At 32.2% G+C, this 27392-nt stretch overlaps 1 protein-coding gene across 1 annotated transcript; it reads right to left on the bottom strand.

The window, feature by feature from the left end:
* Nucleotides 1–397: 397 nt before the first annotated feature.
* LOC129229640 (lysoplasmalogenase-like protein TMEM86A) lies at nucleotides 398–22520 on the bottom strand. Its single transcript, XM_054863994.1, has 3 exons — nucleotides 22275–22520; nucleotides 10718–11105; nucleotides 398–6004 (listed from the first exon to the last, which is right to left on the bottom strand). The coding sequence occupies exons 1-3, from the start codon at nucleotides 22329–22331 to the stop codon at nucleotides 5595–5597; spliced, it is 855 nt and encodes a 284-aa protein (XP_054719969.1). The 5' UTR covers nucleotides 22332–22520; the 3' UTR covers nucleotides 398–5594.
* Nucleotides 22521–27392: the final 4872 nt, after the last annotated feature.

The raw sequence follows: 27392 nt of genomic DNA, 5'->3' as shown, positions 1-27392 counted from the left end.
TGTACATTCTATTAGAAAAAGGAGAAAAGAAAACAATTAAATTAACAAATATTCAAAAATTTAAGATTTAATCATTTTTAAAACTTAAAGCATAATTTGTTTCATAAAAAATTAATTTTTCAAATGTTAAATTAATAATATAATTTAAAAAAACAAATTCACACACATGATACCATTCCATATATACAAGAGTTATAATTCTTCATCATAACATGAGTTATAATTCTTCATTAAAAATCTTAATAAACACATGTCAGTTTTAAGAATAATTTTTGATAGCAGCAGAAGTAACAACAGTGGATATGAGAATGTAAAAAATATCATGCTGCAATAATCGACTTAAATGTAATGAATATATTTTTCAACTGAAAAACAAATATACTTTACATTCTTTTACAAATGTTTATTTAGTTTTTCTTAAATCTTTAAGAATATACACTGTACACAGTGTTAATAAAAAAAATATAACACATAACAAATAAATTTGAATAACATGAAAAAATCAGTAACCTAGTTTCTAATGGATTCATTCAATTTTGACATTTTGTTTTACACAAAAAAAATATAAAATGACAAGTGATTTAGTGAAAGACTATGATCAAATATTTATACATTAAAACTTATCAATAATTAATTATTACTAATATTGCGGACATCACAAATTAAATATTTGATATTCTCTTTAAGTTTCAGATTTTAAACCCTTGAAATTTTGTACACCTGACTGGCTTATCCAAAACCTGATTATCAACCTAATATTATATAATTAAAAATGAAGACCATGTGTGTGCACAATCTAGAATGTAAATATAAAAAATACACATACAAAAAAAGACCACTGAGTTTTGGACAGCATGAGGATCAGTATTTGAGATGCTGTTATGTTTCAAAACCTTCATTAGAATTTATTTAGAGAACCATAAATCAAGCAAAAATTTGTATTTGTTATGTATAGCATGTAGTGCGTGTGTATGTACATTTTAAATAATGCATAAAATATCTTGTAAGTGAATTACAGAAAACTACTAAGGAGATAAAAATTTACATTAAATCACATTTTTCATCCTGGCACAGATATAAAATGGGTGCAATATCATAAAATTTTTGTTTGTTATGCTTACACAGGTAACCGTGATTTGACTGGCATAATTCAAAATTGTGTAAAAAAATAGAATTATATAATTTATCAACTAGGTACAATTTAAAGGACTCCTTCTTAATGTATAAATAAATAAATAATAATAAAACCTTTAAAAATAGAAATTCTAAAAAACTATATTACACAGAGAATAGAATTGTTTAAAATTTTTGATAATTCCATTTAAATTTACTATGCAAATTTCTTTTTTCTTTCCTTTTTTTTTTTTTCATTATGTACACAATTTTATTTGGAGCAGATATTTGCTAATTTCACACAATTTAATTGCAACATTTTTTCAACTTCCATATAAACCAGTGTTAGTAAGTATTTTTAATTTTAAAAAGTGCAGCATATTCATTGAAGTGAAAAACCGAGAACAATGGTTATTCAATAACCATTACAACACATACAAATAATATCGGTGACAAATAATATGTGTTTCAACATCCAATTAAATAATAAAATAAAAATACTTAATTCTTGATTAAAAATATAATAATAATACTGCTTTTGAAACATGGAGGCTAACGTAAACTTTTGAGTTTCAGTTCCATTTAAAATGAGATTCTTTCTTATAGAAGTTTCTTTGCACTTGGATTAAAGGAGAAAAAATTGCAGGAAATTTAAACAAACAAGCACAATAAAGAAGAAACTAAATAAAGGGGTAATGCAAATTTTTCAAGCAAGCAAAAAAAGAGCAAATTTTTATTCAAATATGTAACAAGATGATTCTTATTTTTTAAGTCGGTGTCCCTACATGTTATCCCACTGTATGCAATGTGAATGTTGAAAAAATATACAACTTTTGTCATTAAACATTAACGATCCTGGAGGCAGAACTGCATCCTTTGAATACAACTTGTACATAAGTTAAAAATAGTTCATGGTTGTCGGGAGAATTCCAAACAAACCTTGTTTTATTAATCAAAAGCTTTGTTTAGTTTTTAAAAATGAGCACTAGTCCTTTTTTTTCCTGCATCTGAAGTTAAGTTCAAATGTAGACTGATTAGATCTGAAAATTCAAACGTTCAGTTAATAGTTAGTGTTCATAATCATACATTTTTTATTAAATAATAAAATTGAAACATATCACAAGTTTCCTAATACCAGTTGATGAATTGGAAACTATCAGGTCAAACTTGGATTGTTTTGCACATTGAAAGTTGAAAACAGTACCCTAAAAGAAAGATGATTTGGGGTCTGAAAAATAAATTTCAATGTGTTAAAACAAACGATATACATCCTATATCAGGGGTTCTCAAAGTGGGTGCCACGGCACCTTACAGTGGCGTAGAGAGAGGCAAAGGGTGCTGTTAAATATACACTGTATATACATATAATACAACGGAGATATGCTAGTGTGCCATAAGAAGATTCAAATTCTTCAAATGGTGCCACGAATTGAAAACGTTGGAAACTCCTGTTCTATATAATATTTTATGTCAAATATGATGTCAAAACGTACACTAGCGCAGCCAGAAAAACCTTCTGGAGGGGGTTTCTTGATCAAAACAGTCCTTTCATATGTTTCAACTACTGTATTAGAATATGCATTTATGTTAAAACCAATGCTTCAGGAGGGTGGTCGTTTTACCCCCCCCCCCTCCTAGCTGCACCACTGAAAACACACCATGTAATTGCATGGTAGCCAATCACAAAAGATATAATTTTCAGATCAAACAGAATGACGTCTAAAACAATTCGATTGAGAAATACCAGTAGAAAAAAGAATCAAGATAAAAGTCAGAAACTACTTTTGAATTCTTGAATCATGAAATTATCTCCAAACTCAGACAGATCTTTTTTCAGGGGGAGGGGGGAGGCAGCATTCTAAAACATGAATACTCCAACTTTGTGACAGATTTTTCCGAACTTTTAATAACCCAACATTATGTGAGCCATTAAGTCAATAAAACAAGAATTTGAGCAATGGAATGGTTATTAGCTACTTTTGCACAAAACATTACAGTTGTTTTGTTTTATGATTACTGTATATCAGCAAATGGTTGAACCTAGACATAACTGCTTTCACATGTCTTAAAAATAAGATAAAACTGACCTCTGGTCGAAAAAATGCATTTTTTTTCCTTTTAAAGGGCTTACACCACTTTACCTCTCAACTGCTCATATGATGACAAACGCATTTTCTTGCATCACTTCCATCATCAAATACAGTCTTTCACTTTTTGATTTAAAAAAAAAAAAAAAAAGACAGCATACAAAAAGCTCTACAAACTCTGAAAAAATCTTTGGTGTGTTGAAACATATGATATGTATAGCAGTTTCCACTCTACAGTATCCATAAAAAGCATTTCTAAAATGAATGAATTGGATACACTTTTTAAATTTATTAGATAAGACTTTTTTTTTTCACTAAACAGCTTCTAAATTTATCCACTGTATTTATGCTTGGTTTATGATGAAAAACCAAAAGACCTAGATTTAGTTTGTTAAAAACAGAACAGAAACAAAATTACCAACTTATTCACTAAACTATAAAAATGTGTAAATTAAACATTTTTAATTATGCATAACTACTTTGCTTTGTGAGTATTTGTATTCAGGCACCTTTGTATCTTTATGTAACAATCACAAGGAGATTAAAAACGCATAAAAAACATTATTACAAATTAATTTTAAGGAAATTTGCTGGTTCAGCAAAAAATCAGACAATTTTTCAAAAGAAAATTTGATGGTAATAATTTCATAAAATCTTAAAACATGTAATAGTGCAAATTAATTGCTACTACTTAGAAAAATGAATTTGCACTTTACAAAGAGTTTTATCACAAAAATACTTTTAAATAATACATTTAGTCTACAAATTTAACATCCAAAAATACAAACATGTAGATACTGGTAAAGATGTAATGATGTAAATGCTACAATGGGAATCAATAGAAAAGTTACATATAAACATCTTTATGATTATAATTGTACTTTTATCACCACAAGAGGTTACACTAACATAAGGAATGAGATAGCTTTGAACCATTGTAATTGTAATAAGAACAAACAACTATGAAACAACAATATTTACATAAGTGATGGGCAATTATGAGTTGTGTGACTATATTTTTACATTCCCTTTTTTTCCAAAGCTTTTTATTTATTTTTTTAAGTTAAAATATAATTTAATAACTTATTACGCTTTGATTGGTAAATATATTGACTTTACGTGAGAATTTATAAAGTTTAAATATTAACTTTGATTTTGTCCTTATACAATAACGAAAAACAAACATAGACAGTCAACTCTCAATAACTCGAAGTCCCATGAAAACGACTAAAACACTTGCGTTATTGATAGCTCCCATAGCCTCCTCAAGAGTCGGAGACAAAATGAAAACGCCAAAATAAAGGAACATTTGAGCTATAAGGCTTCGAGTTATTGCCAGTTGAATGCAATACAGTATAGGATACCAAATCCGGAATGCTCAGGGCCGCAACCTTTCCTGATTTTGGAATTTTGATTCTGACTCAAAAATTGTGAAAAGTCTCCTGTCCTGCGGTATTTGTCACATTTTTTATGGTTTCACTATTGTTCTAACTAAATTTCTTTTATTTCTTGATCAATCTGAATGAAAGTATACTTCATGAAGCTAAAGCAAAAATCGGAGATAATTTGCAGTGGCCTGTAGTCCGGGATGTTGCTCTTTATTATTATGTAATGTGTTGATCAATTCAATATGTAAAACATGTTTTTACTAAAAATGATGTTGTATTTTATTCAGTAAGCTTTGTATTGCATACATATGAGAACCAAAAAAAATTATTGTTAACCAAGAGTGGATGTTACAAAAAAGATAGCTGCACAGTTACAGCAAAATGCTTATTTATGCATAACAGGTGGAAGCGTAAAAACCTTAAAAACAAAGACTGAACTGAAAATACTGCATTTTCCACAAGTAATTGCCAAAAGTTAACAATTTCAAACTTTTAAAACTGAACTCAAAGTTTTTTTTTTTTTAAATATCTAAGGATAAAAGTTTTGTATATTGGGATTTCAAAATTGGGGTCTCATACTGTATTTGAAAATTTTTAGATAAGCAATAGTAAAAATATCTTTCTCAAACGAACTTTTGCAAAACATTAACATCCATTTCAAAATTGAAATTCCTGAACATTGGGTTAATTAATCTATCACTTCAGTTTTGTATGAGTGCATATGGATTGGAAGAAGCACAAGTAGGAAAACAATTGAACTAGTTAAGGATAGTATGAAAATGGTGCAACCTTTAGAGTATGTTGCACTACATTAATTACACAAATTGTCAAAATCATCTAAATAATTCTGTATCTAAGATCAGAACAGTTCTTTTATCAAGAAAGACTTCTCTAGAGAGTTTACCGATCTCCCAATCTAAAATACAAATACAAAATTTCACATTGATCAGAAGAAAGCTATTTATCCAAAAAACAATTGCCCACCACAAGAAAATACACTTCAACATTAGGTTTTCAAGCGAATTTTCTGCAATGATTTTAAAGTAACATTTTCTTTGAATGCAACATGCTTATTTTGAGCAGATTTAGTGTCTAAAGGTTGGCAACACTGAGTGTTGTCATTACTGTGAGCAGCACTAATGACAGCCATTGATGTGTTGTCGACAACAGAGAGTGCAATTCCTAGTTGTGCTGCATAATATGTTACCATGATCAACATATTGGCATAGGGCAATGGGGAGTGAAACATATTCATACCCAGAAGAAAATCAGATATGGCAAAAAGGATCCCACCGCCACATGAACACAGCTTAGTCCAAGTCCATAAGTCTTCAAACAACTGTACTCGAGCAACAGCTCTCCAGACCATGATCATCAATAAAAATGTGTATACAGGAACCAGAATGACATATGGACCTAGAAAAGAGTTTTTTTCTTTTTACATAAAAAGGATAAAAGGGAGTATGTAGGAGTTCAACCACACATTACATGGAACATGTTTCACTCTCAAGTCTATGCCCCCCCCCCCCACACACACATATACAGAAATTACGTTTTCAAGGGAAAAACCTTGCAACAGTAATGTAAGCTTTTTTAAAAAAGCAAAGTCTCAAAAATAAACATTTATTTATTTATTTATTTTAAATAGAACCCTTTTTTGCTGTTGTTTATTCAAATAGTTGAGCTAATTTTTAAAATGTGTACCTCTAACATTTCTATTGGAAGCTGTGTATAGGGCACTACATATTCATTGGGACATTCTACATTAGATTTGATTATTGGTTATTATAATTTTACCAAGTAGGATACTATTACTATGTATAGCCAATGGAAATTGTTTTTTTGAATTTTTCAAAAACCTTTTATGATTTTAAATACAAAAAATTTGCATGAGATTTCTTTCACCAGGCAAAAATTTAAGGTGTTTACTTAGTACTTGTTTTTTTCCCCCTGTGGGTGCTTCCGGCCAAAAAAAAAAAAAGAGAGGAATTACAAATCAGTTATTTACTTGCTATGGTTAATAGTTCATTATTCATGCATAAAATGTGCATTAAAGCTTGAATATTGCACCAGGAAGCAATGTATTAGTGCTGAAAAAATATTGCTTTTCCAATGAAAATTTTAATAATGTAAAAATTATTTCCAATTTATAAAACTTATGCAGTTAAAAATAATATCCTTTGATAATTTCTTGGTTCAGAAAAAAAAGTTATTTGAAAAAGTGTTTCTTCTGTATCAAACTGGAGAAGAAATTTAAAAATAAAATTAACTGTTAAGAACACATTTTTTTTTTTTTTTTTTTTTTTTTTTTTAACATCTTTTAATACCTCTGCAGTTTTTCTAGAAGCCATTAACTCTGCTAAATTATAATTTTTTTAATGGATTCTTAATTGATAAAGTAGTCATCTGAACAAATATAAATGATGACAAATCAAAGTTTAGAATTAACACACCCAGCTTGGTCTGTCAATTTGCCATCTCATCATTCAGGCCAATGAGGCAAAAAAGAACCACTATCCAGAAGGAAACTAGCTTTTCTTTAGCAAGGTCATTTTATCCTGACAGAAAAGTCAAAGCATAAGAGAGCAAAATACAAAGAATTGTGATGTCCAAAAGGAAAGAAGTTCCCAAGAGAAACAACAATTTTATCCTCATATCAAGGTTTAATTTGCATAGATGTCAGTTCCTGTAGGTGTTTTTTCCAGTGAAGTTTCATCATTAAACCAGGGGTTTAAACTGATACCAGCACCCCTAAAGTTTCCTATGCAAAAATTATTCCCTTTTTTGATATACAAAAATTGACCCCTCTTTTGAAGCTCTTATTCAAAAGATATCAGTATATTGTAAAGCCCTGCTCTTGCAGAGCTATCGTATTTTAAAAGTCATAATAAAAATTTTATCCGATAAAAATTATTACTCAGCTCAGAACTCAACACTTCATTTTACCAGTTTTATCTTGTTTGCCAAAGTAGCATCTTTTTAAAGTGAAGTATCCTTTTTACAATTATTAACATCCCTTTCCAGAATGTATAAACTCACACCACACCCAATAATTCATTATCTTATCTGTAGAAGTTTCGAAATAGGGCAATTGCATGATGACAATAAAATGAATTTTTGGTTCATATCGCTGGAAGCTATACAACAGTTTGAAAAGCCCTTAAACTCTTCACCCATTATCCTCCATTTTTACCCCCCATTTTCCCAACATTATTTATAGCTCAAAGAAAAAATTAATTTTGAAACAAGAGAAAAGTATAAAATGCTGCTTTCCTTTTTTTCCTCATGCCCTACCTTTATAATTAAAGTTCATAAGAGAAATTAAAATGTTAGCTTTTCTTTAAATATTTCTAATTGTCCATTTCTAATGGGTAGGTAATTAGCTGTAAGACATTAGCCAAGGCTGCCCACCTAGAGAGTATGGCGCAGACGGGGCTATTGAAATTTTACAGGGGGAGAGGGGGGGTTTCAGGAGCATTCTTCTCTTTGGGGGGCTCTCGACTGGGTGGGTCTTTGTGGCATTGGAGGGCGTGTCCTTGCTTTTGGGGGAAGAGGGATATGCCTGCCTTGGCCAAATCTTAGACACAAGTACAAGCAAATACCAAAAGTTTTTTTACAACATCTAAAGACAAGTATCTTGTTTGTTAGAGATCACCAGGTCTCTTATAGAACTTGAAATTACCATCACTGTGGTAGCTTAACTGAAATTTAGCACACCAAGGTGGAGGAGCAAATATGGTGATGCTCCGGCCAAAGGTTTCGCAAAGGCAAGTTTGTTTAAGGGCCCCAAATCCTGTTAGACAAAAAAAGCAGTTTTCGTGTCCTGCTTGTTTACTATTCTACAATTTTGTGTGCATTTTTTTTCCAAATTTGAACATCTATGCCACATCTCAAGTTACATACCAAATAAGTTCAAAAAATATTCTTTTTACTTCGGTGGGCACATTTATGTATTTTACATCTTGTTTTATTAAACTTATCACAAAATATCAAGGTTTCAATCGAGCACACTCCCAAAATTTTGGCTTAATAAGCAGACTTGTGTTAACCATACTAGTTTGGGAGTACCATGTAGAATTTATTGATCCTATAAGCTGTAATTTGTAACAAACATGTTTAAAGTAAAATTGAAGAAAAAAAAAGAAATATTTAAAATCAAATCTTTAAAATATATATATACTTTACTACTAATGCACACATTATCTAATCACTAGTACATTGAGAAAATTTTAATCTAGTTAAAATTTAACTTGCTTTTTAAAATATTTTGGAAAAGAAGGATAACAATTAACAACAGTAAAGCTGAAAACTGGGAAATTTGGTTAGTAGCCAGTGGCCGGTAGACTCAGTTTTATTAGTGGCCACATTTTAAGGTTAGTAGCCATTTTTTAAAACTGCAACTATGTTTCAAATTTTATTAATTATGAACAAAAGTATCATCAGAATATTGCTCACACGCAAGAAAGTGACACAACCAAAAAGCATAATATTTTACAGAAGAGACAAAAAAAATAAATAAATAAATAAACCTTTTAGTACAGTGCAAAACGAGGAAAAAGTTTGGTTTTAGAACATTAGTAAATCATTTTACAAACTATATGGACCTTTCTGATGTTATTCTTGTTGTAAGCAAAATCTCAAACAGTTTTATATTTTTAAATGAACCGCAAAATATGTGTTTTGAGTTGTGTTACTTTTTTTGTGCATGAGCGATATATTAAACATTGTTTTCCGTAACCTGGCAACTATTCATGAGTATGTCTTAGAAGATGTATGCAAAATGCTTTTAGTTTTTAAATATGACTGGTAAAAAACATTAAAAATCTTGCACTACATGTTTCTGTTTATTTCACCACGTTAATGCTGAGCAGCCATCGCAAGGCAGGTGGCATGTGCAGGATTCAATTCAAAGTGCAAATGACAGTAAACTGCAGCAGCTAAATTTCTCCCTCTAGCGGTGAGGAAAATAAATACATCGGGGTAGCTTGGAACAGGGGGGGGAGAAAGTGGTTTGATTGGGGAATGCAAGAAGAGTGACTGAACAAGAGTGGCGACTGGGGGTGGCGATTGATGACACATTTTTTAATCGCCACTTTTGCAACTTTAATCATCGCCATGTGGTGAGTGACGACCGCTAATTTTCAGCTTTAAACTATACAGGGACAGAGGATAATCCACAAAAGTAAACAGGAAATCATGAATAGCTACATGCAATATACCATTGCATGTAACAGTTCTGCCTTAGCTCTGGCTTAGGGGTGGTAACATACTGCTAAATCAGGAATAGCTTTGATTTGCTTTTCAAAAAGATTCAATGCTTCTGGATACATGGAGGGCTTTCTGCAACCCACAAATTAAGCAAATATCAAATAACACCGTAAACTCAACGATGACACATGTATTTACATCCAAATATGCAAAAACACAGCATAAATGCCTAACAATAAACAGAGCAATGGCTCATGCAAATCTCAGACAGTTAAAAAGCATAACTGATTCCCCTCTCATTCACAAGAGGCCCGGTGTTTTATACCAGCAAAGAAATTTTCAGAAAACCCTACACTGTTCTACCACTTTCTCATATTTTTATTTTATTACATTCACAAATCTTATCATTCAGAAATGGGGAGAACCGTATACTTCAGTCGAATGTTAGGGGGTTGTATGTACATTACAAGAAACTATTTACAGGTTACATTATTAAGAAAATTTTAGATAAAAAAATAATGGAGTAAATGCCTATTTAGCCAGATTACAACAAATTAATCACAAAAATAATTACTATTTACAGAATTTGTAACAATATATTTTTGCTGCGGGCATCAATAATAGGATTCAGGACACATATTCATTATCTACATCTTCCTTTTCTTGCAGAAAAAATTCAAGAAATAATTTGAATTTGCAGACAGTTTCACATTTTATCTAGGTCTGCAGCTCCCTCCCCATTGTCACATGCCCCACTGTTTTTCTTAAGCATATTATTATAAAATATGTATAATGTCACACTGCTGGTTACCTCCTCCCTACATCGTCACAATTTCACGAACCCCTTCCTCCCTCAGAGCGTGACATCATTTCTGACGACCTCTAAATAAAAGACCACTAAAATTAGTAAAAAGCACTAACCTTGACATCCATTAATCAATAATGCGACTCCAGCAACAGCAGCTGTTGCACAGACCATTCCAGCCATGGGATTCAATGGCTTCATTCCAAAAGCTGATATATATAGAAGATGTGCAATCGCGAAAGAAAGCATGCCCCAGGTGAAGCAACAGGGCCATATGAGCATGATATCTCCAATACAGGAGAAGAACAGGCCAAGCAGGATTCGGCGAGCGTATGCATGTTTCTCACCGAGGCTCATGCCATGGTAAAGGACAAAACCACACAAGCATACCACCGGAAGAGACTTGATGAGGCAAGCAAACCAGCAAGGAGAAGGTGTGCACAAGACAAAATAGATCGCTACAGTTTTGAAGAAAGGGACGAGCTTTGGTCCAACACATTTTAACTGCAACAAAAAATAAAATAATCATTATGCAATGTACCTAGAGATCAAAATGGTCAGGAAAAAAAAACAGACACTTTGAGGGAAATCCGTTTTTCCTCAAAAAAGGTAAATTTCACTATACTAGCTGTAAGATAATTTTATTTCCCTGCATATACCTAAGGATTATTTCCTGTTTTTCTCACTAAAACTGTTATGTTTGTATACACAGGACAGAATTAGTGCATATTGTATAATATCAAAAGTAATAACTGCTGGAAATATGTTAGTCTTTTTTTCATATATATTTTCATTTAATAGGTGTGTATATATGTACACACATTGATATAAAAGCATGTAGCTCTAAAATAAAGATTTTTTTAAAGCAAATTTATGTTTAAAATCTTTTTTTTTAAGGCCATTTTCTGTCAAAAAAAAAAAAAACATTTAATTATTGTTGACATAAATCACATCTTATTCAAAATTAAAGGTTGAATGATAGTTAGAATAATTCAGATAATTATTGGAATTAAATTTTGGATTTTAAATTTGGATTTTAATTCTTTTGGGATTAAATTTGATACGCACAAAGTAGAGAATTTTAGGTTTGTGCCCAATTTCAGAAATACTGACTTTGTGGCACTTCGGCAGAGTTTGAAAGCAGTTTTTTCTTCTGGATTGGACAATAGCGATGTGAATCTTCAGTGGGCAGAGTTTAAGGAAAATCTAGCGAATATGGTTAGGGATCATGTTCCTTTTAGGAGAAAGGATGTCAACACTAAAATTTGGCCAATGTGGTTCACCAGGGAAACTAAAGACGCTCTAAATTACAAGCAAGCTGCTTTTCATAGGTTTAGAGAAACAGGTCACAGTGCAGATAGGCTCCAATATTGTAAGGCAAGGCGTAAATTTAAGTATTTGGTACGGATTCAGAAAAGAGAGTTGGAGCAAAGACTGGCACATAACATAAACAGGAATCCCAAGAGGTTTTTTGCATACGCTAATTCGGGGAAAGTTCGAAATAGTCATATTGGGCCACTGGTTGATGAGCACGGAATTTTAATTCAGGACGATAGTGATATTGCTAATGTTCTTAATAACTTTTTTTCGAGTGTTTTTAACGATAATTGTATCTCAACAGTTGACACCAACAAGACACAAGCTATAGTACAGCTTGAGGACTTTGTATTTTCCAGGGATGACGTTTTACTTCATTTGAAAAAAATTAAAGAGACTAAGGCTCCGGGGCCAGATAATATTTATCCAAAAATTTTAGTTGAATGTGCAGAGGAATTAGCAGATGTAATCGCAAACATTTTCAATGCTTCTTATAATTCGGGGACAGTGCCAGAGGACTGGAAGCTGGCTAACATTACACCGCTCTTCAAGAAAGGGTCTAAAGAGAGTGCGGGAAATTATAGACCTGTGAGTCTAACTTCGGTGTTTTGCAAAATTTTTGAAACATTGATGAAAATTAAGATAGTAAATTTTCTAGAGACTAATAATCTATTGATTAGTTTTCAGTACGGTTTTAGGAAAGGTAAATCTTGTGCAACTAATTTATAACATTTCTATGACAAAGTTACCATGGCTTTGGACAATAAGAAGCCTGTAGATGTTGTTTACATTGATTTTCAAAAAGCTTTCGATAAGGTACCGCATGTTGCTCTACTTAGCAAATTAGCTGATATAGGAATAGGAGGGAAAAGTTTCATTTGGGTAAAAAACTGGCTGACCGGAAGGAAACAAAGAGTAGTTGTAAGGGGAAATTATTCTAATTGGAGTGAGGTCTTAAGCGGGGTTCCTCAAGGATCAGTGTTAGGGCCTGTTTTGTTCATTGTCTTTATGAACGATATTCACAAAAATATTTCTGGGAACATGAATTGTTTTGCTGATGATGTCAAAGTTATGGGGACTGTAGAAAGTGAAGAACAAGCAAATCAGCTGCAAGAGGATCTAGATCATATTACGGAGTGGGCTGATAAATGGGGTATGGCTGTTAATGTTGGGAAATGTCAAGTGCTACATTTAGGGCATGGAAATAAGTGTACAAGTTATTATGTGCAAGGTTCAGTCATTAGTCAGGCAGACAAAGTTACTGATCTGGGGGTCCTAATAAGTCAGGATTTGAAGTTTAGCCAACAGTGCAGCATTGCTAGCAACAAAGCCAATAAGATGCTTGGATTTATCAATAGATCTATTTCAAATAAATCTAAAGAAGTTCTTCTGCCCTTATATAGAAGTTTGGTAAGACCTCATTTGGAGTATGCTGTTCAGTTTTGGTCTCCTTATCTTAAGAAAGACATTAATGTATTGGAAAGGGTTCAAAGGCGGGCTACAAGGCTAATAAGTGGACTTTCCCACTTAGATTATGATTCCAGGCTTAGAAGGCTAAAAATGTACAGTCTTGAGCAAAGAAGAGACCGAGGGGACATGATTCAGCTGTTTAAATTTATTAAAACGAAAGATGTTACGGGGCTAAAGTTTAGCACTGAAAACAGGACAAAGGGTCATTGTTTTAAGCTATTTAAATCTCAGGCTAACATGGATATTAGGAAAAATTATTATTTTAGCAGGGTAGTGGAACCTTGGAACAGCTTACCGGAAGAGGTGGTAATGAGCAAAGGAGTAGACAGTTTTAAGAGGGCCATTGATCTTCACTGGGGATTGTAAATTGACTAGGACCAGTCTAGCTGGGCCCAGAGCCTGTTGCTGGTCGTCACTTTTGTATTTGTATTTGTATTTGAACTTTGAACAAAGAAAGCTGTTGACTAACTTCTTTAATAGCCTTAAAATTTAGTGTACTGGGATAGAAAGAAAAGTAGGGGGTGGCCTTTCCTAGACCGGGATCTGAAGGGTGTTGAGCATGCATGGAAAGGCTGACGCAATATTATTTCTAATTATTGTTACAGGCACGATGGTGATTATGAAACCACATGTTGTCGCCCCCCTGGGTGGTCAACAACCCCGGGGGAGGAGGTAAAGCAGCGGGGGGAGCCGTTTACTAAAACACTCATAACTCGCGAACTATTTGAGATAAAACATTGAAAAAGTGGCAATCGACCCAACAAAACAAGGGCTTCATAAAAGCTAAATATCATTATGGATCTATCTTTGTTGGTTTCTGAGTAAAATTCCATTTTTTGCAAACAAGCAAAATTTTTGAATAAAATGTGCAAAACAAACTTTTTTTGACCAAAATAAATTCCAAATAAAAAATTTTTGATTTTTTTTTCAAATAAACTTCTTAAATATCATTATTCAGTTTGTTAAAACTATTTATGTACCATTAACGCGTTGAAAAACAAAATGACAGTAGCAAGCTCGAACACGATTTGCAGTATGGTTCAGGATCTGAAGGGGGGTTTTGAGCATGCATGGAGACCTGACGCAAAATTGTTTCTGATTAATGTCACAGGCACTATAGTGATTATGAAACCACATGTTGTCGCCCCCCCCCCCTGGGTGGTCGACAACCCCAGGGGAGGGGGGAAAGAAGTGGGGGGAGCCGTTTGCTAAAACACTCATAACTCGCGAACTATTTGAAATAAAACACTGAAAATAGTAGCAATCGACGCAACAAAACAAGGGCTTCATAAAAGCTAAATATGACTCTGATCATATCTTTGTTAGTTTCTTAGTAAAATTCTATTTTTCACAAACAAGCAAAAATTTTGAATAAAATATGCATTTTTTTTTTTTCAAATTATCAAAATTATTTAACTGTTTAGGGAACCAATAAATCTGAAATATCATTATCCAGTTTGTTTAAAATTACTTAATTATTATCAAAGAGTTGAAAAGTGAAATAAAAGCAAGCTCAAAAATCATTTGAGGTAATTCACAAAAAAAAAAAAAAGTTTGCAGAATGTACCTTGAAGACTCGACATAAACCAAAGAAAATTTTGTGGCTCTCCTGTTTTGGCGATTTTATTTCGTAATATTATCAAAACAATGTCCCAGTTAAGTAATTGCTTAATTATTTAACCTTTAATGCATTATAGCTGCTTAGTATGGGTCACAATGGCACTTTTAAAAAAATTAAAACATGCAAGTTTGCAAGTACGAAGTAGTTACGGAAAGGATAAACTACCAGGATAACCCTTTTGCAGATTTTACACCTGAGTTATGAAACATAGTGAGTGATGCTATTGCCACATAAGCAGCATCAAAATTTCAGTGTAACGTTAAAGAAAATGTGAATGGTCTCTTATCCAGAGAAGTCTTGCAATGACAATGTCTTCAATAGCGACTGCAAAACAGCAAGAGAAAACCAAAAAAACATTTAACCTGGAAAATGTTAGCTCAAAAGTGATGTTAGTACATCTAAAAATCATTCCCATACAATAAGCCCAATGCTAGGTTTGGTTCATCAGAATGGTTCACTGAAGCAAAGCAAGAGGTCCGATTTCGTGAATGTAATAGAAAATGATACTTCTTGCAGCAAAACTCTAGAAGAAATACCCTATTTTAAGAACAAAGTTCACGTTATCGATGGAATGACTCTGGTCCATAATGTCCCAAACACTACTTTCGAATGCAGCAAAGATTTTGCAGGTCTCCAAATAATAAATAATAAAATTTTCTCCCCCAATAGTCAAACTACACGAGTGGACCTTAAACACGATCGGTACATCTCACTGTCGTTTTCATAACTTGAAAACCAGAAGTTCATGAAAGTCTCCTTCGCTTATAAAAAAAATCACTAGGTACCAAACCAGTGGTTTGGTGTCATAGCCATTCCTGAAAATAAAAAGAACCTTTAAAAGTACATTTCAGAGTATGTAATATGTAACATATATCCGTTCTTGCATCCAATCAGCTTCTGGTGTCTGGTAACTCTGAAAACGAAAATGAATATTATTTAAAATCTGAGAGCCAAGTAATAAATTTCTCTGATATGCCCGAGTCCAACCAGGACGAAGCACGCAACAGACTCTATCTTCCTGCATATGATTCAGTGCAGAGTAGAGGAAAAAGTAACTAATAGTTTATAGATCAGAAACTAATGAATTCTTATTGGCAATCTTTGTTAAAGGACAGAGGTTGCCATTTCATGTGCTGGTGTTGTGGATAGGAAAAGAGCTTTAGGATGGCATCTATTTTCAGGAGCACTTATGGAAAAAAACATATAAAATATAACAAGCTTTTGATGCATTTTCCAACTGCGATACAAGTAAAATAGGAACAAAAAAGTATGCTTTCTCTTTACCAAAAAAGTCGGAAACTGTTTTTTGTACACTAGAGTTATCATTAAAACAATATCTGAGAGCTCCAGAATTTCAACTGTTAGAAGCTGTAATATAAAAAAATTGTCAAGAAAATAGGTATTTCTTTGTGAATGCAATCATTACACACAATAATTTCTTGTCATTTCCATCAGAAATAAATATGATATCAGCTCTCTACCATGCTCCTGCAATTCTTTCCAAATTTGTGCTAAGAAATATTGCTCAACTGTACTATTGAATCAATTCCCCTGTACCTTAGCAGTGCCTTTAGATGTAACCAAGTTTGGGTTTCACTTGAATGAAAAGAAAACAATAAAATCCCACACCTTATGATGCAGCCAGTGTTACCCCAGAGAGTTTAATTCCACCCTGCGCAGGCAAGAACTGTAAATAATCTTGTAAATGTTTTATTAATAATTCATCCTTGCTGTAAATACTGTGCTATTAAGACTAAAGCAAAACCCCATGAACTACAAAATACTCGGAAGAGAACGATTCAATTGAACAATTACAAGTCAACAAAAAAGAGTATGATCTAGCTTTCAGAATTTCTGATATATTAATGCTTTATGTATGCATATTGATATTCTGCAATTATTTTTTAATACACATTATTTTACTAATTTTATTTAATTAGTTTTTTTAGAACTCTAGTGTATAATTTTATATTTATATTCGTTTTCATAAAAGCTCAAAGATGCTTCTCATTTTTTATATTTATTTAGAACATATGATTTCTTGTATCATTGTTCTTTGTTGGGTAAATTATAAAAAACAATATCCGCAAAACAATACCCGCAATATTCTTTTGTGCAAATTGAAAATATAAATTAATAGAAATAAATAAAAATTACATTTGAATTTAAACGACTGTGGGCCTGGTTCCCTTTTCACTCAAATTTAAAGCAGTATGTAACAAAATTAAAGCCATAATTGAATACTTTGCAATTAGGATAAGTTTGTAAACTGAAGAATGAATAGTTCGACATAAGGATAATAAGGCTATTTTTTTCTCCTTAGCATACTACCGTTTTATTCAATGCGCTAACTTAGGCATGCTTGCATTTTCTATTTTGCTTTTTAACGCTCACGCTGGTAATAATTAAGTAGTTTTGAACAAACTGAATGATGAAGTTTCAGATTTTCTTGATTCCCTAAATGGTTAAATAATTTTAAAAAATAACTTATCTTTGGAAAAAAAGCTTTTCTTTTTTTATTCCAAATTTTTTCATGACGGCTAAAAAAGGAATTTTACTTATAAACCAACAAAGATAGAACTATAAACATATTTAGGTTTTTCAAGCCCTTGTTCTGTTGCAACTGTTGCCACATTTTTAGTGCTTTACCTCCTACGGTTCACGAGTTATAAGTGTTTTAGTAAACGGCGTCCCCCTACTGCTTTCCCCCTCCCCCGGGGATGTCGACCGCCGAGGGGGGATGAAGACATGTGCTTTCATAATCACTATAGTGCCTGTAACAAAAATCAAAAATAATTTTGCGTCAGGTCTTCCATGCATGCTCAAAACCCCCCTTCAGATCTTGAACTCTACTATGGATAGTGTTCGAGCTTGCTACTGTCATTTCCTTTTTCAACGCGTTGACAGTACTTAAATAGTTTTGGGCAGTTCTCAAAAGGTGGGAGCAAACACAGACCTCAACTTTGAAGCTTCAACACCAAATAACTTTCATTTTAATTAACTCAAAAATTTTTGAGTTAAATTATAATACTGTATAGAGACAAGAATTGACATAAATTATGGAAAAATTGCTCTTCAAATGCCCTTAAAAAAATATTTTCTTTGCTAAAAGGCACAATTTTGGACATACCAAAACGTTAACTGAGCAAATGTACCACTAAAAAAAATTTTTTTTTAATTATTTCCATGCCTTTCAAAAAAAAAAATTAAAGGTATGAATCTTACACTGAATAATTTTTTGTTAATATTTTACACAAATAACAAAAGTAAAGACAGATTATTTACTTTGTAAACGATTTTAGAAAAAAGTAAGTTTGAAATTTGATGTATGTCCAAAAGTTACGATCTTTACAATGCTATTATTTGAGAACTGAGTATATGATGTTTTGTTTTAAAGGTATTTATCGATCCTGAGAATCAATTTTTAATTGTTTAAAAGTGTTTTCATGAGCTTTTATCCAGTATCTTAGAAGAAAAATAATTTTTCTTAAACATACATGTGAGGTGTCCAAATGGCGTTATGATCTTGACGCCGATAATTCTGTCCGTTTATTCATAATTTTTGATCATCCACTGTCTTCTAACCTCAATAAAAAAGGTTATTATAATGTTATCTTCTTTAATCTATTGGTATTTTGCATAATTAATACGTTACACATTGAACAATACATAAATTACAGTAGAAACATGGCTGGTTATGATCGAACGAAAGCCATTTTGCGCTAAAATCGCCAAGGAAACTCCGTTGGCGACAACACAGTGTACGATAAGCTAAAGGTTACCAGAGGGGAATTCCAGTTTGACAAATGTAGTTTTTCTTCAGCTGCAACAGTTTTGGAGACTTTATCACCTGCGCTAGCATTTTTTTTTCCCCCGCTTTTATTATTTTAGAATTTTTTTTTTTTCTCTTTCTTTTCAAAACATAATTTAACGATCTCCAAATTCGCAACTCCAACAAACTATAGGGGGCACTGCAGTCACTGTCTAATGGCCGACTTAAAAACTAAAACAAATGCATGTGGTAACGAAGAAAATGCTAAAAGTGTTGTGATTTTTGTTGTTATGTATGATTTTTTCGCTTCATTCATTTGAAAAGATTTTTCAAAGTCTTTTGGTTATTCTGACCCATATAGAAAGAGATTAGAAACCAAAAAGTATTACGAAAGTAAACAATTAATGCAGAACACACAGTAAGTTGTTCTGAAGCAGCCATTTTCACGATGTTGAATTCGGAATTCATAAATTTTTGGTTCGCTTCGAACGGCATTTTCATTTTGTACCGTTTTTTCTATACATTAGTACATATTCAGTTCAGTTTCGTGACATTTCTGGCATTTGTTGACATTTTTGTCACATAGTGCACATACGTGGCAGACTGTCAAGAATAACGTTTAACACAAGATAATTTATTTCTCTGACTATATGATTGGATATCCAAAGAAATCATGCATTTAATTCATTCGTCATGGAAATGATTTACCTGATATGCGAAATCTTGTCAAGATACATTATTCTTTCACACAATTTTAAAACCATAACCCTATAAACAGATTTTTGGCGAACTTTTATTTTTTATTGTTCAAATTCTTAACGTTCTTTCTGGATTTTTCAATCTGTTCTACGATAAATATTTTCAAGAAAATTTATTTGCATACTGTCTATTTCAGTAGGATACTGTAGTAACAAAGGTTATTTAAATCATTTATGTGGAATTAGGTTAAGGAAAAGTATCCAGTCAATGTTGTTAAGTTCGTTTTTTTTCATCGAATTGAAAAACTGATATTTATTCAAATTCACTCAGAACAAAATAAATAAAATGTGTACTCACAGTTTATATATGGTGGTAGTTTTCTTTTCAGTTGATTGACCATTATTTCTTTTTACTTATCGAATTCTGTAATCTTACTATCATTTTATTCCACTCATGATAAAAATTAAAAATGGTTTAACTAAAAACGCGAAATCTCGCCAAGGCTACTTTGCTCGCACAATACTAAAACTATAACCCTAAACAAATTTGGCGAAACCTTTCAGCTGAGAATAAAAGGAATAAAGTAAATTCTTTCTCGGTTAAACATTTTTCATTTTGTTCTACGATAATAAATTCAAGAAAATATTTTGCATACTGTCCATTCCAACTAAATGCTGCTGTAAAATATGATTAGTTAAATTAATTTAAGATAAAAAAAAAACTTATATTCTTAAAAATTCATACAAAACAATTAAAAATTTTACCTGGTATAACGTTATCCAATTTTGTTAATCCAGAGTTTTCTTGTTTACGCGTCCACCATTTAATACTTTTTTGAAAGAAATAAGGAAAACTAACATTATTTTGAGAAGCTCGAGAATACTACTAAGGGACGAATTAATTTCTGTAGCTGAAAGCAAACTAAGACACATCGATTGCGTTAATAAATACTCAGAACAAACTGCCTGTGTTTAAGTCAACAGACACACGTGGAACGCAACGTGGCAATGTTTTAGTTCCATCGGCAGTTTTGTAAATCACCGCAAGGTAGCGTATTCAAGCGCTGGAGTTCCGAATAGAAATACGAATTTCTTTTTTCAATAATTATTTTCAGACATCGTTTTAATTTTTATGACATTAAAAAAATATTCATTTATAAAACTGATGTCACTTTTTACATTTGTATTATTTTTAATTTGAAACTTTTTTTTTACCTTTCATTAACTTCTTCAAAATCATTCCAAAACTTTATTGTATGTAAAGAGCAGTATGTATAGCCATTCAAGTACTTCATGAATATCCTCTTTATTATCAAATTGCAAAATTCAAAAAGCAGTAAATAAAATTTTCATTGGAAAAGTTAAAAATCAGATTAAGAATTGTCAAAAATGGTGAAACTTCATTATGATGATGTCCAAAATCCGTTACCTACAGGACAACAATGTCCAAAATCTGTTACCTACAGACTGCTGATTTAATTTGCTAATTAACAATTTTTACAAATACCTGCAGTCTTTTCATGTTCATATATTGTGTTCTAGGTATGCATACTATAGAATAAAAGCAAAATTGATGTCAAATTTGAAAATTTTTGAAATTGCTCAAAGTTAACTTTTTTGTTCCCACCTTTTGAGAACTGCCCTTTTAATAAACTGAATAATGATATTTAGGACTTTATTTGAAAAAAAATCAAACAATTTTGATTTGAAATTTATTTTGGTCAAAAAAAGTTTGTTTTGCACATTCAACAAATTATTCAGCAAATTTTATTCAAAAATTTGCTTGTTTGCGGAAAATGGAATTTTACTCAGAAACCAACAAAGATAGGTCCATAATCATATTTAGCTTTTATGAAGCCCTTGTTTTGTTGCGTCGATTGCCACTTTTTTCAGTGTTTTATCTCAAATAGTTCGCGAGTTATGAGTGTTTTAACAAACGGCTCCCCCCATTGCTTTCCCCCTCCCCCGGGGTTGTCGACCACTCAGGGTGGCGACGACATGTGGTTTCATAATCACCATCGTGCCTGCAACAATAATCAGAAATAATATTGCGTCAGCCTTTCCATGTATGCTCAACCCCCTTCAGATCCAGGACTATTTATTCCTGACTGTAAATGACGGGCGTGTCATGCGCCGCTGCTTCTCCTGCTGCAAATTTATTTTTGAATATTTAACGTTTTTTTTTAATATTTTCTAAGAAAGTATACTAATTTCTAGTAATTTTGCATCTCTAAATGTACTGTACTATGTAATGTTAAATACCTACAGACTATTTAGCTATTAAAACTTGTAAAAGGACTGAAGAACACAGACTTTAGATCGTATAGAAAAATGTTTCATAATGCATGAGATTAAAAAATATCATAACTTTTTTTTTTAATTACAAAAGAACTATGCTATCAAATTTTTACATCAGCCCTATGCTTTGTTTATAAAGAATGCATAGCTGGTGAATAAGTTTATAGCTTCCAATTAATGTAGGAGATCAACATTTATGCATTGAAAATAGGTCTTACTATAAATTATGTTGTAAAACACCAAAACAAAGAGAAAAGAAAAAACCTCATAAACAACTTCATTCCTCCCCTAGCTTAAAAAAAAAGAAGAAAATTGAACACAACATTAACAACATTTCTGTACGTATTTCTGCTCTTTTTATCAAGTTTTCAACAAAAACAAAATAAAATTTAAATTAAAAAATATATATATATATTTTTAAAAAATAAAGAACGGTGAAAAATAAATTGTTATGCATTGCGGTACCAACAAAAGCACACTGTAAGGAAAATACAAACCACTATTTTTGGACTAGTCCAATAGGCAGAAAATTCTTCAATATTGTCAGTCAGCATACTTTTTTTTTAAACAAAGAGCAGTGAAAAAAATTATTAAAAGGTCAAATGCAATTGCATTTTGAATATATTTTGCAGACTTTTCCAGAAAAACCTAATGCGATATAGAGCAACTTATGTTAGCGCTTTGAAATTAATACATAAAACTATATAATTGCGTCTAACGTATTTAAGATCTGCGATTCATCTGCCTGATGTTTACATCGTTTACATGCGTAACAGCGAAAGAAAATAAAAAACAACTACAGGAGACAGTAGAAGTAGTAGTAACTTTCTAATCTTTATGGAAAAAAAAACAGGGGGGTAGGAAGAATCTTTAGTCGTGTTTGAAAAAAGCAACGGGTTAACTCGGGCTCATTGTACAGTAAAATATTATGCCACAAGTACGGAAGATAACTGCACATTCTTATTCAACATTTGCTCAAAAATGAGCTCTATGTGCACTATATTAGTTCTATATTCTACATTAAAACTTAAATCTTGTGGCAACGGTTAATATGTTGTACTTCACAACTTTTAGGGACACTTTTTGGGATCTCGAAACGTCCCCAAGTTTAAAGACTTGTATTTTTGACCCAGGGTGACCCCCCCCCCCCCAAGTTGATGGTGCACCCCCTCAAATGCTATGTAGCAACCCCTCCTCCCAAACACGACGCACCAAAATGAGAATCAAAAGCTCTGCAAAATCCATCCCAACCCCCCCTTTCATTTCACTATCGTTGACTACGAAAAAAAGGGTAATTAGACATAAGTTTGCTATGTTTAAAAATGAGTCCCTGCAAACATTTTTCAAGTATTTATTTACAGAAAAATAAAAGAAAATATTACAACATAAGGCATAAGGTTTCTATAGATAATAGATTCTATAAAATTCTGTAGAATTTGATCAGAAAATTTCCCTTCTTGTAGAATTTTGTAAAAAATTGAGAATTCGTTCATTTTGTTTACAATTATAGCTTTCAGTAGCGTTTATATATTACTTTTAGTTTGGAAAAGCTAAAAATTCCTGATTAAGTAGGAAGTTTTATCCCTAAAATGAAATAGTTTAATTCCTAATTAATCTATTTAATTTTTAAGAATAACTATTTTAACAATTATTTGTTAAGGTCATATTTTTTATTACAAGGGAGGATTGTAGTATGGTCTTTAATAATAATTCTGTTGCATTTTACCACAGTTCGAAGAAAAAAAAATCAAACTTAAATAATAAAAAAATATACTCATAAAAGATAAAAATTATTTATTATTTAAAATGTTTAAGTTATTTTATAGTAATAATAAAACTTCTAAACATTGAAATTAATTCTAAGTGTGTGAGAAATCGTATAACTTCTTTTCATTGTTTAGTAAATAAAATAATCGAAATTCCAAGATGCAATCCCCGTGTTTTGTCGCGAAAAGCTTGCCGGCAATATTTTTCTCAATCTATTTGCGCATGCGCCAGTCTGTTTTCCCTTTTCTGCCCTAGAGTCCCTATATGAAAACGTCTGCCCCAAATGGAGTGTCCATTTTGCACGTGCATCCTCACAAATCGTTGCGCTGAAAATGGTCGAACAATGGCGAATTCGTTAGAAAGTATGTATTATTTTTGTGTTATTTGATTGTATCAAACCAATTGGGAATGAAAAAATGTATGAACAGTAGTTGTAAAACAGAACTTGAGATTTAAATCCAGAATGATAACTTCATTATGCATCGGAAATAGCATTTGATTTTACTAAATAAATAAAGCTCATGACTGAGTTGACATTAATTTACTGGTGATTTTCGCATAATTAATTTTTATTTAAATCGCAAGAACCAAAAGCTTGGATGTGTTAACATTTTTTTTTACTAATAGGTCTTGTGTATAATATATTTAATTAGCACTCCCAAATGGTAAGCCATTGTTCATTTTTATGTAGTGTATCTCTATGTAAGAATGATGGGTAATTGTTGGAATAAAGATACATAACTGCTGCACCGAATGTTTTTAGGCGTAGTTTGTTTTTTTCAAACATGTATTGATTATGTAAAGCATTGTCATTGTGTTTTATTAGGCTCTTAAGATCTATAGAGGCTCTATAAGAAGATCTATAGAGGTTGTATACGAAATACCTGTATAGAGTTTTATAGAATTATGGCCCAATTTTCTGTAGAGTTCTATTTACATTAAAACTATAGCATTCTATAAGTATATGGAATTCTATAGAATATTTTTTATAGAATCTTATACAGTTTTTCACTATAGAATACGGCCTATAGAAAATTGGGCCATAATTCTATAAGACTCTATATAGGTATTTCCATAGAATTTTTTTATGGAATTCTATAGACCATTTTCCTAACGAGCGTTCTGAAAATGGTCTATAGAGCGTTCCACGCGCGTTCGGAAACACAGCTGTTCTACCAGGCTTCCTAGAGAAATTCCAAATACGCCATAACCATACCGGACTAACCACGCGGTGTAACCGGTGGATCATTTCCGAGCGCAGCCAGGGTAGGCAACCATTCACAACACAACAACTGCATAGTCACACAAAGAAAGGACAAGGACAGGAGAGAGAAAATATGTCCATGCCCGAGTCAGGATTCGAACCCGGACCTTCCTGTCGTAGTCAGACTTCTCTGACTACTAGACAAAGCAGGCGGCGAGGATTGCAGTCATGTGATTTATTGGTATTACAAGAAACACCTTTTTCAATGCAAAAGAGCTGAGCTTGAAAATTTAACTTTTGTCGCATGTCTCTCCATTTATAAGATCACTCTTTTACTTTGAAGAAGAAGTTCTTCATAACTCCGAAACACGTATCTGAAGTTCATTGCAAATAATTTTTAATTAAAGCTATTTTTCTCAGTGTTGCAAATTTATTGTGATATTTTCTTTTAAATTTCTAAAGTCGCTAACTTATTCTTGAATTTAGGAATTGTCCCCGACTTTAAAAAATTAATATTTTAATCCTAATTTAATTCTAAATTTCCTTGTATATTAATGCACCTATGTCACCTTTTTAAGTGCACTGTGCACGGAAAAATGTTAGGCACAGTTGAAGTTCATTTCGAGAAGGAGCGTAGGATGACAAAATTTATGCATAAAATATGCGCTAATACATTAAATTAAATTAAATAATTCTTATGTTTTATATTTCCAACAGATGGCACTACCCTACGCAACTGGAATGACAAATGAGTTGTCCGTCGAACTCCTTAAAGAACGTCAGGGAGTTGAAGATCGAACCAGACACAAAAAATCGCAATTTTACGAAGATCATGGATATCTCGATCTCATCTTCGTAGGGTGCTATCTAACAAGATATGAATTACGCCTTGAATGTTTCTTTCCACGCGAGAAATCGTCTTATCTTTTCAAGTTTGGTATGATTTAAGGCTATAAAACAATTTTTGCATTCAGTGCCGTTTTAACGCTTCGGTGTCTTAGCAGCAGGTCAAGCAGCACAACATTTAGTATGCTGGAGACTATTAAAATTGGTTCTTTATATGGCGAACAGGTGCAATAGGGCTTTTATACTGTATTTAATTACGAATTTATGCATTGGCTAGTTTCTTAATCGAAAATTGGAAAAATGTTCTTAGACTTTATAAAAGACAATTTTATGTTCTCAATGGGACAGTAAAATTAGTTATATTATATTATCTATACTAATATTATAAAGAGAGAGGACGAATTTTTGCGTGTTTATATGTTCGAGGTAATCTCTGGAACTATTGCTACTATCTGAAAAATTCTTTCACTGTATGAAAGGTGCCTTCTTACTGAGTAACATAGGCTATAATTCGAAAAAAAATCCGATAAATAGTTCTTTTTTTACTCCAATTTAGGTCCAAATTTCACGTAAATTGCCTATTATTGGCTATTAAAAGGGTGAAAAATTACTTGCACATATTAATATTTTATATCGTTGAAAAGGGTAGATATTTCCGCGTTCTAAGCAATTTGTTTCAATGCTCTAACTTCATTACCATGGGAGAAATTTGCATTTTTATCTAGAACTTCTTTTAGGCTTAGCTGAAATTTTGGCAATACTTTCTTCATTAAATCTATCAATAGAAAGTGAAGGAATTGTCCCACAGTTTTCTTTTTGACACCGTTGGAAAAAGTGATATTTTTTAATCCAGAAATATCTCTACCTGTGGTCGAAAAAATAACCTTCTATCTCCAAAGGAAAAAAAGTTACAAGCCGTTAAAAATAAAGTTCGAATAAATCTAATCTCCATTAAAACTACTGATGTTTTGTTTCACATTGCCATGGTTACGTCTTTTAGCTTCGCTTCATATTAATTTCTTAAAGGTCCACAGACTTGGCACCACGGAATTATAAAGTAATGGGGAAATTTTTTCGCCAATTCTGCATATTTCACGATCTACGTTATGATGATTCCCCTTAGACAATGTAGAAATTGCGGGAAGAGTTTGAAAACTAGGAGTCTTAGCAATTTTCCCAATTGTCATCAAATTTTTGGACGCCAAAGACCAAGGGCTAATGTGCTTCGACCATGGCCTTGCTGATAGTGACAGAAGCAAACAATTATAGCCCATAATTGACGACAGCGCCTCACCGCCAGTTATCGAAATATCTTCGAAATTACTTATGAAAAGAAACCGGTGCATCGTAAAAGCAGGGGGGATGGAAGTTGTATTTATACGCGCTTTTACATTTAATTCTAAAGAAGAGCAAAGCGAAATGATTTAGCTTTCAAAACTTAATGATATCCAAACAAAATATCAATGTGAAAAGTAGCCAAGTTCGATCGAAATAAGATTCTGGGTAGACGGTGTCACCGACAAGATTCTGATCTCAACGGATAGCAAGTTCCATAGCAATTCCTCATGGAAATTGGACTACCCCGTGTTCTTCAATTCATTTTGAAAGCAATTTTTTACTTTCTTTGATCCCGGATTTAAACTTGACAAGTTACTGTATAATTGGAGCAGTCAAATGTTTTGGAAATTGTTTATTGACGATCAAACCTTGCCGCAAGTTTAAAATGCGGAATCAAAGAAAATAAAAAATTTGTTTTCTGAATGAATTAAAAAACATGGGACAGTCCAACTTCTATGAG

Source organism: Uloborus diversus, chromosome 9 (assembly GCF_026930045.1).
Source record: "Uloborus diversus isolate 005 chromosome 9, Udiv.v.3.1, whole genome shotgun sequence".
Taxonomy (NCBI): Eukaryota; Metazoa; Arthropoda; class Arachnida; order Araneae; family Uloboridae; genus Uloborus; species Uloborus diversus.
Note: the sequence above shows the minus strand (reverse complement) of the source record. Positions and strands in the feature narration are given on the sequence as shown.

Coding starts and splice junctions, on each gene's coding strand:
- LOC129229640 (XM_054863994.1), bottom strand. CDS start 22,331: ATGCTGACTGACAATATTGAAGAATTTTCTGCCTATTGGACTAGTCCA. Junction 11,106..22,274: donor GGACTAGTCCAAAAATAGTG/GTTTGTATTTTC, acceptor TTTTTGTTGCAG/TTAAAATGTGTTGGACCAAA. Junction 6,005..10,717: donor ATTGATTAATGGATGTCAAG/GTTAGTGCTTTT, acceptor ACTCTTTTCTAG/GTCCATATGTCATTCTGGTT.